This window comes from Corvus hawaiiensis, chromosome 7 (genome assembly GCF_020740725.1).
Source record: "Corvus hawaiiensis isolate bCorHaw1 chromosome 7, bCorHaw1.pri.cur, whole genome shotgun sequence".
In the NCBI taxonomy this organism is placed as follows: Eukaryota; Metazoa; Chordata; class Aves; order Passeriformes; family Corvidae; genus Corvus; species Corvus hawaiiensis.
This window is the reverse complement of record NC_063219.1, coordinates 3,294,377-3,309,083: the sequence shown is the minus strand read 5'-3', so window position 1 is coordinate 3,309,083 and position 14,707 is coordinate 3,294,377. Positions and strand designations below refer to the sequence as shown.

Below are 14,707 nucleotides of genomic sequence, written 5' to 3'. Positions count from 1 at the left end.
ATTTCCTAGTACAATCACAAGAGCATATGTGGCCTTGGAGCAGAAATTACTTCAACACAGAAGGGTAAATGAGAAATACAATGAGATACAAAATGGCACTTGCCAAAGTTGCCTGCTCCCTTTTTTGGGTGACATTTTTTTGGTGACTTTTTTTTAAACAAAATGAATTCTGTGCAGCATTAAGTGCTAGGCTTTATTAGAGATTTGTATTCTAATGCCGTATGACCAAGACTGGAAAGAGCCTCCTTGGTGTCCAAGTGCAGGCAAAAGATCACATGCAGGAGAAGGTCATTTATTTCCAGGCTTTTCAAGCAGCTTCTTACAGTAATGAGAATTTTTTTTATCCCCACTACTTGAAGTGGAGTAAATTTTTGTATCTCACTGTTTGAGAACTGTCTTCTGCTTTTCCACTGGAATTTATCTGCAGATAATGAATCCCCGTATTTTCCTGCATCAACACTGCTCTTCAGCCTCAATAGCTCCTTTCCCTCCTTGCTCTTAACCCCTGAGATATTTACAACAACAATGTAATCCCCTTCAACTGCTGCTTTGTTGGGCTGAGTTCTCCTAAGTGGTTCAGAGATATAATATGAACCACAGACCATTATCGAGGACTGTCCCTCCAGAATTACTTTGTGGTCAAAACTCATTAACTACTTTCTGAAAGGGCATGTTGCAAGCACTGAGAATATGCTGCTAAACATGCTGATGATAAAATGTAGGAGGTTTTGTCAGTGAAAAAGAGAATTCAAATTTCTTATGTCAGAGTAGGAGGGATTTTTTTTTTTTAATCAGGAAAATAAAAATGGGACTAAGCTGATGATATAAACTCTAAAAGCATGACAGAGGTATGGTTAAACTATGTTACGCCTGCTCCTGCGAGACTGATTCAAGACCAGCATGAGTAGTGAAATTTCAGATTTTGTGTTTGGGTTTTTTCAACTCTCCAGAAAAATGCAACAAACTGTCTTTCAATTGCAGTGTTAATAAAATGCTTTTTTAGAGGGAAAATTTGTTCTTCAGCGTATGATTACACTGCTCAGAGCTGGGCTTCACTTTTAATAGGAACTATTTTTTAACCCATGAAGCCAGTGGTTGCTATGAAAACAGAGAAGGGCATCTCTTTTAAGTACCCTGTCTTGCCATCCTGAAGATTTCAGGTTTTTTTAGCAGGAGATACTGTGGTTGGATGGCTCCTGTACTGGGAGAACAAGCCACATATCAGTGATGACATCTGACATATCTTGCTGCACTATGTAGGTCACTTATGGCCTATTGTGGGAGATGACAAAAGATAATTAACTTGGATTTCATGCCTGTGATTCCTTAAGGAAGCCTTTAATGCTGTGTGTGGAGTATCAAGAGACATGTCCTGACTCACTGCCTGAGAGCAAGAGCTCAGTCTTTTGGAAGGAGCGATTACACTTTCTAATTCCAGCCCTCCAGCCAGGGAGATGGCTTTGCCTGGTGATATTTGAATGCACCTTTTCTGGTGGCTATTACGTGAAGTAAGGAGATCCATCCTTAGTAATGGTGAGAAATGCGTTCCTGTTCTAGCAACCAGGAGCTGGCTTTTTAGCACACAATGTGTCTTGATTTTCACACAGCCATAAAATCAAGGTCCTTCTGTTTACACCAAGGCTACAGAATAATTTATATTGCTGTAACGTATTTAAATGCTCTCTTTTTGTTTCATACCTAGGGTCTCCGTGTTTACACATTCCAGGGTCACGTGCATTCCTGTAATCATGCTACATTCAACAAGAAGGTACGTCCTGCATGTGAATTTTCTCTTTTGTTTTTCCCATTAACCATCATGTTCCTTGCTCTGGCCTGTTCTGTCCTGCTCCTTGGTGACACAGAGACCTCTGGGGCTGGATTCAAAATCAGTGGTGGCTCAGAGTGGCCTCACCTGCCAGCCAGACCAGAGCTCCAGTGCCTGCCACAATAGAGCTGCCCCCTCCTTGGTTCTCCCTCCTTCCTCCTTTGATCAGTGCATGATGTCTAAGCCATTCTCTTCTGTTGGGTTCATTTAGTTACTTTATTTAAATGAAATTTGCTGTTAGGTTTTTTCCCTGGCTTGTTAGTTTATAGTCGTTGTCTAAAAGGAATCATTTTGGCTGGGATTCGTGACAGACTGCTGTCTGAATGACTGGTAAGTTTGGAAGGGGAGGAATTTCTCCTGAATGGTTCTTAGAGGCTGTATGAAATACTCTGAAATGACCCAAACGTTTGTGATGTATGATTTGTGCGGCTCTTCTGGCCACACTGCTCTTTAAAGCTGGTGTGGAAGTGCTGAGGCACGTGCTGGTTTCTGCTGCTGCTAGCAGCCTTTTCTCTCAGAGACCATCTTTCCTGAAAAATAACTTTGTGGTGTTCTTGCTCCCTGTGCTCCCACTGACACTTTCATTACAGGCAGAGCAAGGTACTAATTTTTCCTGCAGGAGATCCTGAATATTCTCTTCTTGCTCAGTATCAGCTGCTGCTTTGCCAACTGCTCTGCCAGCCCTGTGTGTTTGTAGGGCAAACCCCAGGGGCTGGAACAGCAGAAGGTGTGGGATAAGCTGATGTCAGGGAGGGGAATAGGAATTCCCAAGACATCTTAATTCTTTCTTGGCCATGTGCATCTATCTGTATTTGACAGGCGCAGCCTGCCTCTCAGTGCTCTGAGACACTGTGGTGGGGAACAAAGAGTATTTAACAGGAGCAAGAGTGGTGAGGGAAATACTGTAGAGATACCACAGCACTGTCTTTAAAGTGGTATTAATTTACAAAGGGCCTCATGTGACCTATAATGATTAACAGGAAGCTGAAAGACCACGTGCTGATAACCTTCCAGATAAGGTTGTTTTGGTAAGGAATATTACAGTTGGCATTAACTCTAGACTAGAATCATTGGTTGACATTCTCAGTGATTGAATTAGTGAAAATGGAAACATTTGGTGCAGCATTGATCAAAATGAGTGAGGAATATAACTTCAGAAGCTGTGATTGCAGTTGCGTAAGTTAACTCTACTACTGAAAAATTAAGTCGTGGCCCTGAGTTGTACACATAACAGTTGTCCCACTGGCTGGCTAGCAAAGCAAGTGCTATATTTCAGCCAAATATAGACTTTAAGAACTATTTTTGTACGCTCCAGTGCTTGCTCACCAAAAAATTAAAGTATTCCACCCTAAGCAAGCTGATTAAGGTGTTTTGAGCGTCAATATTTTTGTTAAAAAAAGCATATTTTATGAGGAAAAAATGTTTTTATAGAAACAGTCATATTTTCAACAATACTTTCATGGAAAAGATTTTGCACATTGATCATGGACTGTTTGGACAAAGTGCAGCATTACTTCCAGAGTGTCCAGCCTAATGGTTATACCTGGTCCAGGAAGTCTGCAATGACAAAACTGAAGGCTGATTGCTGAAAAAACCCTACTTAGATGGGTTTTTTTGTTACATTTTTTTATATCCTAATGTCACGGATCTGCACATCCCATGCTTTGTGAGAGGTGTTGCCTACAGAGTCGTACTGCGTGGGTGCAGAGCTGTAATGGTGAGAGATCCCAAGGGATTCACTCTGTTTTCTGCTTGGACATAGGTCGGTTTGAGTGGCTCCTACATCACTTCAGTGGGCTTGTGGTAATCCTGTCTCGGGCTGCTTGGTGCCAAAAGGAGTTCAGAAAGAACATGAAATTCTGATTACACAAGAACAAGGAACAAATTTTCTAGTTAGATCAGAAAGCCATCCAGGCGATGTGTCCAAATATTAAGGGACACTTTTAGGGAAGAGTATTGTGTGAAGAAGAAGCTAAAAAAGAATAATGCATTTATACAAATTGAATAAATCCTCATTAAGCTCTGTGAAACTGATTAAATCTGAGTTATTTACTACACCATGCTTCTGAAACTGTAGTTAATAGTTTTTTTGTTAAGTGGGCAAGGTTTGAAGCCAGAACTCATTAGTGCTGAGATTCCCTAATTAGCCTGTTCTCTATGGAACAGAGCTGCCAGCTTAGCACCTGGAATGTACCCATTTGTTGGGTCCTGCCTTGCTGGGACACAGGAGTCACAGTGCCCTGGAGAAACTTCTGCTCTTGTGATTATGTCAGGACTTAACAGATAATACTTCCAGCAGCATTTAAATCTTGCAGTTTTTCAAGCTGGTTCTCTGCCTGTGGAACATTTGAGAAAATTTGAGCAAAACTCACATAGCTGCTTTTGAATTGAGGACATAGAAAAATGGATCTTTCTTCATAAAGTTATTGTTACCATCCCTTTTAGTCCCACATTCCCATAACACAGTAACTTTGTAGAGAAAAATGCTTCAGATATTTATTTTGCACTGGGGTATGGCCCAAACAGCATTTCAGGTAAGCTCTGTAGCTTCTTTGCAATGGTAAATCACCTATGCTAATGAAGTATAAAGACTACAGATGCTTGGTTGAGTCGTGAAATTAAAGTAGAACAACGTTTGCTCCCTTATGTGTGTGTATATATGCATTTGTGTCCAAATAAAAGTATGCCAAGAGTCTTCCATGCTGTGTTTGTGTCATATCTGCAGGTTTAGGAGTCATTACAGTGGTTAGCAAGTTTCCCTAAAACAAAAAAAAGTATTTTTAGAATTACTGGTTATATTAGGAAAACCTAAAAGACTATAAAGAATATGCTTGAGAGCAACTGCCCAATTTTACCTCCCCAAGCCAAAATGCAAGCAGCATCTAGGTCGTTCTTCCATTGATTTACTGAAGGGCAAATAATGTCAGACAGTTTTTAAACAAAAACAAAATTTCAATTTTGTTTACCTCCTCAGCAGTCCAGTTGCATGTCAGCTACCATTTAGCTGGGCCAATAATATTGATATTTGATGTCAGTTCTTATTCATTACTGCACCCAAATGATGCAAAAATCAGATCTCTCAGATGTTTCTATGGATAGCCAGATAAAGCCAGGGATGTCTGACTGCATCTAACAGACACAAACAAGAAAAGAACAGAATACAAAATCAAAAACCTATCTGCTCTTATTGTTGTTTATGTATTCAAAGTGTTCACCTCTTTGCATAAACTCAAAGCCAGTTGCTTACAAAGGTTACCCAGTAATATCAAGTGTGTTCAATTATACATGCAAAAGGGCTAATAGGTTCTTCCTCAAGTTTATTTCTGTCTCCATGCATAAGAAATATAATTACAGAACTGAATTACATTTAAAATACAGATTTTATTATCATTACTTAACCATTTCAGGCCATTAAACATTGTTAGAAGTAAAAAAAAAAAATTGATTCTATCTCTCTGTCGTGGCAAGGAATAAAATCTGTGTCAAAATACCCCCATTTCATTTGTTGGCAAACAGCTCTTTCTGATAATCGGGAAAGTCTCTGGAAATTGTGCTGGAATTCACTTCTACATCCATTCTCTGACATAGTCCTGTTATTCCCTAGTTTTGGAAGTAATTTTCCTGGAGTGCTCCCTTCCCTTGGCCATCCTCCCTGTGTTACGCACAGACCCTGCAGTTAGCACTGGGCCTGCTTTACACATTACATGCAGACCAGATAACACGTTCTGAGGCCACTCAAGTAGAATTGGGTAGATCCATCTTTATTTTGATCAGTTTGAATGTTTTTGCTCTCCAACTCTGATACTCTTAATGTAGAAGTCTGGATAAATATGTCTAGCAGATAGCCTAGAGCTAAAAATATTCCTCCAGATCTTACTGTGAGGAAGCTGCAATATGTAGGGACTTATTTAACTGTTGGAGGCCAAGAAAATTCAGGATGCATTGATTTGGAAGGGGTGGCTCTCCCAAGTTGCTGTATCCCTGCGTCCTTGAGAAAAGAGACAGTCTCGCAGCCAAGGCCCTTCAGTGGGATCAAAAAAAACCAAATCCAGGACTGATTTTTAAATGTCACACCTTGTTTGTGTCATTCAGTTTCCCATCACCATTTCAGGCTTCCCATCAGAGATCATTTGCAAAGAAAAACTTTGTAATAGGTGTCACACACCTCAATAAGCCAAGGGCAGAGAAAAGCCACATGCAGCAGATGATGGTGGCTGAGAAACCTTAGGTGTCAGTAAATGCACCAGCTGCTGCTGGAGTTTGCCTCTGCACTCCTAATTCAGACAAAATGCAGTTCCTTCACTCTCTGTTTGTTTTGTCTTCCTGAGTTATTTTTGGATCAAAATCCCAGTTATAATTTCTTCTGGGGAAAAAATCATTAAAAAATCTCTTAGTCTAGGAGTTTGCTTAATCAAGGCACGCTTAATCAAGGCACAAGTTGCCTTGGAAAAGTTGGCATTACCTGTTTTTTCTGTTCTCTCTAACATATATAAATACATTATATATAAATAAACATAAACCTGTTTGAAGATTTTGAACCCAATCCTGTCAAGTTTACTAACTCTAAAAATAATCACAGCTCAAGAAAATCCACCTTCTTTTGTTTCAAGCCTTTGCATTATGAGATGTGAGACGAGCTCATTCTGCCACAGGACCTCTCTCCTCCATCCTCAGGGTTTGTAACCCTCTTTTGTTTGGACAATGCTCTCAGGCACAGGGTGGGATTTGGGGCTGTCCTGTGCAGGCCAGGAGTTGGACTTTGATGAGCCTTGTGGGTCCCTTCCAACCCAGGATATTCTGGGATTGTATGATTTACCACAGAATTGATTTTTAGTTCTTTTTTTACAATCCCTTCTGGTGGTCTTTGTTGTCACCATGCAGGGACTCACAGTAAACCACGAAGTATCTTGTAAAATTCACTCAAACAAATGTGGGGAAGCTTAGATTTTAGAAGACCTTCTTTTGCTCTTCCTCATGGCAGGTTCTAGGCGAGTATTTCAAACCCATCAAGAAATTAATTTAGTACCATCAAGAAATTCAGTAGCTGAAGGGAGCCTGCAGGAAAGATGGAGAGACACAAAATCCTGGAGTGACAGGACAAGAGGGAATGGCTTCAAACTGACAGTAAGGTTAGACTGGATATTGGGAAGAAATCCACATGATGATAATAGATCAGGAATGTGGGGTAGGAAGCAAGGCAGGTGTCTGCTATCACACTGTCTCTCTCATTCATTTGTTTTGAACCAGCAGTAAATGAAATATTTAAATATTTAGCTTTTCTAATTGAAGCTTTTAATCAGATTTTGCTCTTGTTTAAATATTTGCATATGATGAAGCTTTGTCTCAACTCTTCATGATAAAAATTGATACTGACATTTGGATTCAGACCGCTCTGTAAAGCCCAAGAAGAAAAAATGTGACATCATTTTAGATGGCTTTGACATAGCTTCGGTTTGAGTAACTTTAAAAGCCCTGTGTATTCTAGGTCAGATTGGCCCTTGAAAGATCCTCAGCAGAAACCGATAATAACTGACTATACAGTATTTTCTTTTATGTTTTCAGACTTTCTATTTACAAATATAAACATATTGTTATGTCCATTTGCTGCTAACTAAAAGACACAGAGATTATCTCCTTTAATGTGATTTTGTTTGCTTATTTCTGTGTTCTGCAGTGAATGTGACCCTCTGTGTATACAGTACATGAAGCAAGCACTGTTTAGCATGCAGAACCACAAGCACTGTGGAAAACTTTGCCCTTCTTTCTTAGAGGAGAAGAATTAATTTGTGTATCCTGTGGAATGAGGATTTTTAAAAAATTGCATCTCCTGGCCCAGAATGCCAGCCTTTCCTGTGGCAGATGTACACCGTAGGTCCAGACCCCTGCATAACTCATTTTTTAACAGCTGTTTCTTAAACTCATCTTTTGCAAAACAAACAATCAGAATGCAAAGATCCACCGAGAGTCTTTAAAATTCAGCTTGCCATGTGCAGTACAGTCCAACCTGCCTCTCTTTGTGGCATTTCATGGGAAATTATGTTTTAAAACACATGAGAAAGCAGCACAGCATCCCCACCTTCTACCTTGTGACTCTCTCATGTGACAGTCACGTTTTTGATAAACGGTGAGACTGTTGCCTGCTCTGCCATTGCTGTCACTGCCTGGACTGGGAGCCATTGAGCTGTGAGGCCAGGGTTCTAGACATCACTGCTCGCACTGGGTTTGCTCCCTGCCAGCTCTCCCAGCGCTCCCAGTTCTTTCTGGGCAGGTGTTGGTGGGGGCTCACATTGCATTAGCCTGGACACCTCTTAAAATAGGTGCTATTGGGTTTGCGTTGGTTACCAACAGACAGGGAACAGCTCTTCCAACAATGTTTGTGCAAAGCTGTCTCTTCAAAAGGGCTTAAACTAAACTTGGGTAGAAAAATGGGATTAGTTTAGATCAGTGGTTTGTATTTGGTAAGAGGACTCTTGAACCTTTACCGCTTATCAAATCATGGCCAAAGGGAGGCAGCGTGCCTAGGACAGTGCTGTATCTGTGGTGCAAAGGATGTGGCTTTATAGAATACCAAGGTGGATTTAAAATAAATTTATGCAAGCATGAAAGTAGGACCAACTTTGGAAAGGCTTCTCTGTTATGAAAATGCAATTAATCTGTGGTTGAATAAATATCACTGTTAGAAGGTACTTGAATATCAGACTGATTTAATCTGAAAATAATTGAGAACGCACAGCTGAAGGCCATCAGGGGTAGGAATGCAGATTGTTTTGGTGCTGTACTGAGTTTGCCGGGCAAGGGTTGCCATGTGGACAGACAGCGCCATTTCAGGGCAGGCCGTGGGTCAGTCATGGCCATTTCAGGGTTCTCAGCAGGCCATGGACCAGCTGCTGCCATTTTGGGCCAGGCCATGGGTCAGTCACTGCCATTTGGGGCAGGCCATAGGTCGGCCACTGCCATTTTGGTATGACCCCGAGGCTGACTAAAACTCAAGGGGATGGGGGCATGGAGCAGTGGCCAGCCTGGTTGTTTTGAGCCAGTCAGTCATTTCTCTGGTCTCCTACAGAGGGCTGTGGGGTCTGTGAGAACTCTGAGGTCAGTGAAGGCCGTTGGGGGCTGTGTGGCCGGGGGGGGCTGTGGGGGCTGTGAAAGCTGTGAAGGCTGTGGGTGCTGCGTGGTCTATGATGGCTGTGGTGGGTGTAGGCTTGTAGGGACTGTGGGGTCTGTGAGGGCTGTGAAGGCTCTGAGGGCTGTAGGGGCTATGAAGGCTCTGAGGGCTGTGGGGTCTGTGAGGGCTGTGAAGGCTCTGAGGGCTGTAGGGGCTATGAAGGCTCTGAGGGCTGTGGGGTCTGTGAGGGCTGTGAAGGCTCTGAGGGCTGTAGGGGCTATGAAGGCTCTGAGGGCTGTGGGGTCTGTGAGGGCTGTGAAGGCTCTGAGGGCTGTAGGGGCTATGAAGGCTCTGAGGGCTGTGGGGTCTGTGAGGGCTGTGAAGGCTCTGAGGGCTGTAGGGGCTATGAAGGCTCTGAGGGCTGTGGGGTCTGTGAGGGCTGTGGTGGGTGTGGGCCTGTAGGGACTGTGAGGGCTGTGGGGTCTGTGAGGGCTGTGAGGGTTATGGGGTGGTGAAGACTGTGGGGTCTGTGAGAACAATGGGGACCATGAGGGCTTTGAGGGCAGTGGGGATGGTGAGGGTTTAATGCTCTGTCCCGCTCAGTGGGCTCAGTGAAAGGTGGTTGGATTTAATCTGGGCAATGCATGGGAGAAACAACAAAATTCTCAGGAGATGCAGTAACAAACTTTGACTTGCAAACTTTAGAACATTAAGGTAGAATAAGGTACTGGGCAAATTTTAAAACAACATCTAGACTGAGTAAGGCACTTCACAAACTTTGGCTTACCCAGTCACAACAAGGCACTTCAGAAGGCATTGACTGGAATTTTTCAGTCTGGCTTACAGTATATCTTGAGAAGAAGAAGAAAGAGACAGAGCTTATCTCGTTTCCCCCCCACTTCCCACCTGGTTGTTTTGAGCCTCTTAACCATTCCTTCGGTCTCCTACGTAAATTAAATTTTTTTTTTTTCCCCAGTCAAGTCTGCTTTGTCTGTGACAGTGCTTGGTGAGTGGTGTCTTCCTGTCTTTATCCCAACCCACAAACCTTTTGTTCTATTTCTGTCCTGTCTAGCTAAGGCAGGAAATCATAGAGTGGGTTTGGGGGAAACCTGGCACCCAGCAGGGTCAGACCACCACAGATATTTAGCTGGTTTTTTGTGAAGTAGTTCTCAAAATAATGGGATGAGATTTGTTGTACTGATCATTCTTTCACCTGAAATACATTGAAACTGTGAGAAAGATTCTTACACTTACTGGAGTTCAGAATTGGGTAAGCTTCTGTGAATACATTTCTAATATTGTTGATATTTTTTCTTTATGCATTTAGTTCCCCTTACTAAACACCCAAAGACAAGATAAAGAGCCAAATATTATGTTGGACTCGATGATCTTAGAGGTCTGTTTCCATGATTTCCATAAAATCATGATTCCATGATTTTACATGTTCCGTTGGTGGTTTCTCTTTAAAAAAAGCACATGTACTTTACTGACACTCATTTTCTTTCAGTGACTTAGATGCTCTCATTTTAAAATGAACAGTTTTTCATTTCAGCAGTAGATCTCTTGCCACTAATTCTAATTTATGAATTTAAGAAAGTAAGTATTACATCTGTATTTTAACATTACTGCAGTGAATAGTACCAAGTTTTTCACATTTGGAACTGAATGGCGATAAAATCCCTGTGCACAAACACGGTGTAGCCCAGGAATTTTTTATGCTTATTGCTCTCAGGAGTGTCTAATCAGGTAATGATGGCCCCTAACTTCACTTTAGTCATGGTATCTCTCAAAAATGCAGAGAAGAGGCAGTAATGGCAATTATCATTCACCTCCTCTCACTGCACAGCTCCCAGAATTCAGACTCTTCTTTGATGGTTAGAAAGGAAAAAACAAAATTGATTATTTTAAATCTCTCTGTAAAAGCTATTGCTCCCTTTGCAGCACTGTTTCAAGTGCAATGTCAACTACTGTGAGCAGTAACTCTGCAGGGAGTGCAGTGGTTTCTTATGTAAATTTATGCAAAGGGTTTCTGCAATCCTAGCATGTGTTGTGCTCCTCAAACACACCACCAGGCGCTTCCTGCTACTTGATGTGACAAAGGGAAGAGAGATTCCCCCCATTTCACGCAGCAAGAGGAAAGCCTGCAGAGTGCGTGTACACAAACTAGAGACCCGTGATCCATGATTATTTTGAAAGCCAGTAGAATTGGAAACTGTGCTGCAACAAAGTTCTGCCATTCCCATGGATTACTTTTAGTGGAGCTCCTCCTTTGGAGGACACAAGGGATGTTCTGAGTCTCTATATGCTCTGAAAGCAACAAGAGCCACCTTCTTGGGTCAAGTTTTACCAGTTCTACTCAGTGCAAAATCAATCTTTCATTGACCACTGCTAAGAGAGTTGGAGGAGTTCTGTAGGAACAAACAATGAAGCTTTGAGATGATTGTTTTTGCATCAATACTTTGGATTCTTCTTTCCCCCATAAGAGCTGGTGTCTCACCAGTTCCTGTCTATTCAAAGCTGTAAAAAATGTCACTGCGAGTGAGGGCCAAACCCCAGTTTAATGAGCTCTGGGTTTTCAGTTGCTCTGAAATATAAATGGTCCTTCGCAACTTTGATCACAGTGCAGATCTCAAAACTATAAAAGGACAAAGGTAGGAAAAAAGCAGATGGGAAAGCACTGGCTCTGCCTGTTAATAACCCTTAATCACTGCTTTCCCCCACTCTTGATGAAAATAATTGTTAAAAATAGACCACTGTACTTTGAAAGTGTAATCAGTGTCACTCTGTACTTTTGCCAGGCTAAGTGATTCCATGTCTTTCTAAGAAGATGCTATTTTCATTTGAAACTGGGATGATTTAAGCATGATATTTCAAAAATGGGTGGTGATTGATTAGTCATTAGTCTAATAATGGACTGCATCTGCATATTTTTTCCTCCATCTTTATCATATTTTACATAATTCATTTGGATTAATTGGACATTAAAGTCTTTTTCCCCGTAACCACTACAGCAGATTCACCCACCCCTGCCTGGATTCTCTTGGGGTCCCTCTACCCTTGCTCGCTGCTGCTCCAAAGTGGGATGGGGTAGCACAGGGACAGGGCTCTGAATGCCTTGCCTGTGTGTCTCATTATTTTTATTGAGTGTATCTAGTTTTTGCATTGCAACAAGGCCTGAGGTAATAACTCCTCAGGTTTCTGATGTGCTTCACGCTGTAAATGTGGGAGGTAATGACTCCTCTTAATAACACTCACTTGAACGTGTATAAAATGGGGGTAGAGTTAAGTGATTTAGGATGTGTCCCACAGGGAGCACCTTAGAAATGCAGATTATTGGAGCCTCTGCGTTTGAGGCAGCTGCTCCTCATGTGGCCACTTTGCCTACTGGCACTTAATGGCGAGGAGTTCCCACCAGCTTTGTGATCACAGAACAAACTCCTATTGCTGGGTTCAGAGACTGGGAATGAGACTGGTGAAACCAGTAAGAAACTCATCCACCCTTTGTCATGCCAGAGCTCAGCCAGATTCCCAGGAGTGGAAAGGGGAAGTAATCAAGCTGCTTTCTAGCTGGGAAGGGTCCTACCTTGGATCTGCCAAGGGGTTGCCACTGGGGCTGATGAAAATGTCAAAGTCGTTGTAGGAGTCCCCTAAAATACACCTCATCCAGCTGCATCTGTCCTGAAAACAAAGGATTGCAAAGCAGTGAACTTGTCATAGTGAAAATGAATTGCTGCTCAGTCACTATTTTACCTGTTTAAAAATATGTGCAAAAGGTGATGAAACAACAACTGACCTGCCTTCAGAAATAAACTGTAAAGAGGATACTCCTGGGAGGAGTTTACTGTAATCTAAATTAGATAAAGCAACTTCATGTGGTTCATGTATTATTGATCTTTCAGCAATAAATCCAGAGGTGTGTTTATAAGCAAGAGACATAATTACGGAGATTTTTATCCTTCTCACTGGTGTGAACACAGCAGTTTTCAGGGAATATTTACCTAAAGTGTACCTGGTGATTAGTCCCACTGCTAATCATTAATATTCAGAAGAAAAAACTTATTTTTTAAAAAAAGAGCAGAAGGAAATAGATTTTAAAAACTTCCTGGAAACTAAATAAATTCGTAAATTCCTGATGTAACAATTATTTGGTTTGTTTGCAAGTGCCAGTTGAGATTGGGATTGTGATGTATACGGAGCTGAGCGTGTCCACTTTAATGGGAGGTATTCTGGAATATAAAGCTGTTCATTAAGTTGGCAGGAAGGTAAAGAGTGGAGGGTGGAACTGTGAAGGCAATTAAAGGACTTGCAAAGTCCTTTAAGTGGAGCCTGGAAGAGAGCCAGTCTTTGAATGCAAACTAATTGAATCCTTGTATAAATTCTTCAATTACTCCAGCGTGCACACATGAAACTACCAGCGTGATTCTGTAGAGTAGGCAGCAAGTCTGACCAGTTTTATAGAATCATGCTCTCTGATTAAAGGAGCTAATGGAACTGGGCTGAGCAGCAGCAAATGTGGTGTAAATGCAAATCAGAACAAGGGGAATCTGCTTTTGCAGATTCTGCTTCTCTTCTCCTTGCAACTCGTCGTCTCCTCCTTTTACATGTAGGAAATCAGTCAAGCCCTGATGGTCCACCATGCTGTTCAGTAAAATACAGCATCCAAAACACATCGTAAAAAAGACTTTAGTGTGGCAAGAAACAAGAAGAAGAAAACCATGAGCAAGGCAGGGGGTTCGTCTATGAATGACTAAAATAATAACTGTAAACAGGGATGAAAAAGCCAAAAGCTCACAGGAGAATTCAAAGTGATTCCGCCTTAAAAGCTTTTGAAAATGGCCCATGGCCAAATGGAAATGAGTTCATTTAACATATGACTTATCCTTTTATTTTTCTTTGAATGGTGTGTAGCTCCAAATAATCTTTCAGCTTGGTTACATTCCTGGTTTATTTCTTCCTATTGAAAAGTTGTTACTCCCATCTCCAGCTCACTTGATTTGGATAAGGTGTGGAATAGAGTGAAGGAGTGATGAAGTGTGATAGCCAGCTCACTAACAAAATCATTATGTGATGTTCTTAGTGTAGCAGCTGCCTTGGGATCAGTGATAATTAATGCATTTAGTAATAAGTCTGTGGGCAGAGTGTGTCGAGGTTGATCAAATACTTGTTTGTGTGTGTTGATGTGTTGCCACCAGAACCCTGTGTTTTCTTCCTTCTGTTTCCAGATGAGGTGTGCTGTCTAATCACAGAAATCAGGCCAAATACACTGCTGGGTGTTACATTTTACCAGGCCTCTGGGAGGAAGTTGTTAAAATGTCTGCAGACTTGTGACAGCAAGAACTGGTTGATACTTGCTACTAAGAGAATGTCCTAACCCTTTGGAGCAGGACCACCTTCTCTAGGTCACCCAGCATGTGGCACATGGGATGGTACTGCCAGAGCAGGTTTCTCTAGCACTGCTGCTATTCAAGGATCAGGGGTTCATCCTTTCTGTGGCCACAAATCACCAAATCACAGAATAATCTGGATTGGAAGGGACCAACAAGGATCCGCGAGTCCAGCTCTTCAGTGAGTGGCCCATGCAGGGATTGAACCACAACCTTGGTGTTATTAGCACCAGGCTCTGACTGACTGAGCCCAGAACGAGTTAGGGTGGTGCAGTGTATCTGGCACCTACAAACAGTTGGATTTTACACAAATTCCTGCCAGAGAGGAGGTTTGTTTACCTTAGGGGTCTGTAGTAGCAATGGGGGAAAATAAACATGGCAGAAAATGGGATG

At 41.9% G+C, this 14,707-nt stretch overlaps 1 protein-coding gene across 3 annotated transcripts in view; it reads left to right on the top strand.

The window, feature by feature from the left end:
• SPAG16 (sperm associated antigen 16) overlaps positions 1-14,707 on the top strand; it is a 359,782-nt gene that overhangs the window by 239,952 nt on the left and 105,123 nt on the right. For all 3 annotated transcript variants that reach the window (XM_048309624.1, XM_048309623.1, XM_048309625.1), the window contains one exon: positions 1,703-1,768. In XM_048309624.1, coding sequence (XP_048165581.1) covers positions 1,703-1,768 — 66 coding nt within the window. The remainder of the gene's footprint in view (positions 1-1,702; positions 1,769-14,707) is intronic.